Consider the following 3,711-nt stretch of genomic DNA (forward strand, 5'->3'; position numbering starts at 1 on the left):
TGTTTATTGATGAGAAGTGGTTCTACCTCCATCAGAAATCAGAGAGGTACTACTTGCTACCCGAGGAAGATGAGCCACATCGAACTTGCAAAAACAAGAACTACATCCCTAGGATCATGTTCTTGTGTGTATGTGCTCGGCCAGATTTAGAAATGGAGAATGTGTGTTTGATGGCAAAATAGGTTGCTTTCCACTAGTCACTTTTGAACAAGCTATTAGAGGAAGTCACAATCGCCTTCGTGGAGAGGAAGTAATCAAGCCAATTCAATCAATCACAAGGGAGGTGATAAGAGAATTCATGATAAATAAAGTTTTTCCTGCAATTAGAGCCAAGTGGCCAAGAGAAGATGTGCACAAGCCTATTTTCATACAACAAGACAATGCTCCTTCTCATTTAAAAGTGGATGATCCTCAATTTTGTGAGATTGCTAAGCAAGATGGGTTTGACATTCGGCTCATATGTCAACCACCCAATTCTCCAGATTTTAACATCCTAGATTTGGGTTTTTTCCGAGCTATTCAAGCTATTCAATACAAGAAAAATGCTAAGACAATGAAAGATCTAATTCCAGTTGTGCAGCAGGTAAATGATCATCCATTTGATTGTTTCAATACAATAAAGATTCTAAGACAATGAAAGATCTAATTTCTTGAACACATTTCTTGTAGGCATTCTTGGAGTACAGTCCATGGAAAGCAAACATGATATTTGTAACACTACAAACTGTTTTGAAGGAAGCAATGAAGATTAAAGGTTGCAACAATATAAAGATTCCTCACTTGAACAAACAAAGACTAGAGAGGGAAGATAGGCTGCCATTGCAAATCCCTTGTGAAGCTTCCTTGCTAGCCAAAGCAATTGCAAGTCTCCCTGCATGAAAGCATTAGAAAAAGCAAGTTAGCTTTTGCACTTTACTGATTTTGTAATAGCAACAAGCATGTTAGAAGATGCAAACACGTTACAGTAGTAGCAAATTAGAAAAAGACATGTAGTACCTTATTGTTCTTTGTTTGCATCTTGTTTGAGCTTTGCAAGTTCCAACTTCTTTGCATCTCTGATCTTGTCCAACTTGTTGATGACGTGCTCTGGCAGAATGATGGTGTTACCATCCATTTGAAGTTTGGAGATATCTGGGATGTAGATCTCACAGTCGAACTTGTCCAGGTAGTCCAACCACTTTGCTATCATATCGTAGTCTTCATGTAAGAGGCCACAACGGGCACACCGGCGAGCTTCGCGGCGAGCTTGGTAGCATTCCTCTCCGAAGACGCCGCCGGCATGGAACGTGCCACAGCGAGGACAATGCACCACCTCGTCCAGCTGGTCGGAGTCCGGCAGTACATCGACGAAGTCCGGCAGCACCGCATCATACTCCAGCTGCACCTCGATGGAGTCCGGCAGCAGCTCGTCGGAGTCGGGCAGCTCCTCGACGGAGTCCGGCACCTCCTCGACGGAGTCCTGCAGCACCTCGTCGGAGTCCGACACCACCAGCGAGGCTGAGACGGTGTGCGCGGCGAGCGTCGACTGTGAGCGAGCGTGCGGCACGACGTCCGCGGAGACCGGCGCGACGTCCGCGGAGACCGGCGAGCGTCGAGTGTGTGCGAGCACCTCCTCCGAGCGGCGATCGAGGCTCCACCAACAGGAATCCATGGCGAAGGCTAAACCCTAACAAGGCGGCGGCGGCAGAGTTTCTGCGAGAAGGGGCGATGGAGGAGCGAGGAGGCGTGGCTACGTCGGGAGACGAAGAGAGGAGGCGCGCGTGCTTCTGCTGCAAGTACCGAGGGCGAGGAACGACGCGCGATCAATGCGGGCGACGACCGAAGGCGCGCGAGCAATAGGATTTGCGGGAGCGAAAGCGGCGGCGCATGCATGGCCAAGGGCATTCGCGTCCAATGTTTCTATCGGGAGGCCACAAGGTCAGCTTATACGAAAATGGGCTGTTGGCCCAGGACGTCTAGTATTTTGAATACAGAGGGAGTACTGGATTGGTACCGAGCAAAATCTAGTGTGGTGCAACCTCTGATCATCAATGCTAGTAGAAGCCTAGAAGGTTGCCATTGGGACAAGAAAGAGAAGAGATCCGTTCCAAAATTACAAGTGACACGGGCCTCTAATTAAATGGCCGATCGAAACTTAGCTTTCTCCTTGCTGAAAAGGTTTTAGCTAGCTTTCGCCCTACTAATTCCAGCCATGTGGTGTCTTCAGGTCTTGTATACAAGTACTAGCAAACTAAAGTTGAGGAGAAAATCTGTTGCATTTCTTTTATATATGGTGCGACTAAAATTAGCGAGGTAGCGAGGCCGTCCATCTGTTTCTTCTCCCTCAAAACGAGGGCCACCATCCACAAATTGGCAAGAGCAACGTTCGTGGTGCCTCCACAACGTTAGTTGTTGAGCCTTGCAGACCAACCTCTCCTTAAAATCGCCTGTTAATGCCCCCGCATTAATTCCCAACGCCGCTCCTGCCATCACTCCCTTCCATCGATCGCCTTCGTTCCTACATTCTTCTTGATTATTGTCATTTCTCGCACTGCCCGGCTGGCGGGTCATGAGCAACCAACCAACCATGGCGGCGGCGGCGCCCGTGCGCGCGTGGGTGGTGGTGCTGGTGCTGGTGCTAGCGTGCGCGCTGCTCCAGCTGCGGCCGTCCGACGCCGCGGCGCCCGCTCCGCAGGCGGCGGCGGCGGTGTCGTCGGGCGCCGCGAAGGACAAGTGCGTGGCCGGCGCCAAGAACGACAAGGCGTGCCGCGTCGGCGCCGTGCACGACCCGGAGAACCAGGAGGAGGAAGGGTCCAGCGTGACGCTCAAGGCGCCCGCCGCCGCGCCCGACAGCGACGGCGACGACGGCAGCGACTACAACGACCCCGACGTGCCCAACGACGACCAGCTCGTTGTCGTCGGCCACTGAAAGCTGCCGCGCCAACCCATGGAAGATTGAAGGGGATGGACCGGTTGACGGATCGATCTCTGGGTGTCAATTCGTTATCTTGACCGGTCGAAGCAGATGGAACTTGCATGTTTGTTTCATTGTTGCGTTGATTGTTCCTTGTTAACTAGTACTCTAGTAGTGTGTGTGGTAAAATCGGTTAACGCTTATTAATCACCAAGTGTGCTGTGAACTTACGATCCAATCCTCTATTGAAACATTATACCCTCTCCTGTCACAAAATAAGATTTGATCAAATTTAAAACTACGAACATCAAACATTATATATTACATTCTCGTTTGGAAACATGCAAGTTTCAAAATCTTATAAAATCTCTTAAATTTGAATGATTGGCTACAGTTGAGGAGAACAAGGGAAGGAGACAAGTAGTTCACACAACAAGGGACTTTCTAGTTTGAAAACTTATTACTTTTTCAACACTTCTCAATTTTCATTAAGTTAGAATTGATACACATATAGTACAATTTCCTCAAACGATTTCTTAGTGCAACATTATTTGGAAAGGTATTACTTATACATACCACTTATATCTATAATGGAATGGACATATTGAAGTTTTTATTTTATTTTATTTTTGATCGGAAACTCTATTGAAATTGTTCTCTGGGACTGACGATAATAATAATGTTTCGTCATTGGGCCTCTCTCCTCTCCTGTCTAAATACCAGCCCAAGTGCCGGTGCACTTATCACTAGGACAGAAATGGGTTTTACTCCCGGTTGGGAAACCCCTTCAGTCCCGGTTTTCTAACTGGGAGCACGAA

The 3,711-nt window shown here is 48.3% G+C and overlaps 1 protein-coding gene across 1 annotated transcript; it reads left to right on the forward strand.

Annotated features, from left to right (window-relative positions):
• Positions 1-2,379: 2,379 nt before the first annotated feature.
• Positions 2,380-3,159, forward strand: LOC136529969 (uncharacterized). The gene has a single exon (XM_066523020.1). It carries the CDS (start codon positions 2,549-2,551, stop codon positions 2,906-2,908), a length of 360 nt encoding a protein of 119 aa, XP_066379117.1. The 5' UTR covers positions 2,380-2,548; the 3' UTR covers positions 2,909-3,159.
• The last annotated feature ends 552 nt before the right edge of the window (positions 3,160-3,711 follow it).

This window comes from Miscanthus floridulus, chromosome 19, assembly GCF_019320115.1.
Source record: "Miscanthus floridulus cultivar M001 chromosome 19, ASM1932011v1, whole genome shotgun sequence".
In the NCBI taxonomy this organism is placed as follows: domain Eukaryota; kingdom Viridiplantae; phylum Streptophyta; class Magnoliopsida; order Poales; family Poaceae; genus Miscanthus; species Miscanthus floridulus.

What these genes read in the sequence shown, in the direction of transcription:
- LOC136529969 (XM_066523020.1), top strand. Translation starts at nt 2,549, where the DNA reads ATGAGCAACCAACCAACCATGGCGGCGGCGGCGCCCGTGCGCGCGTGG.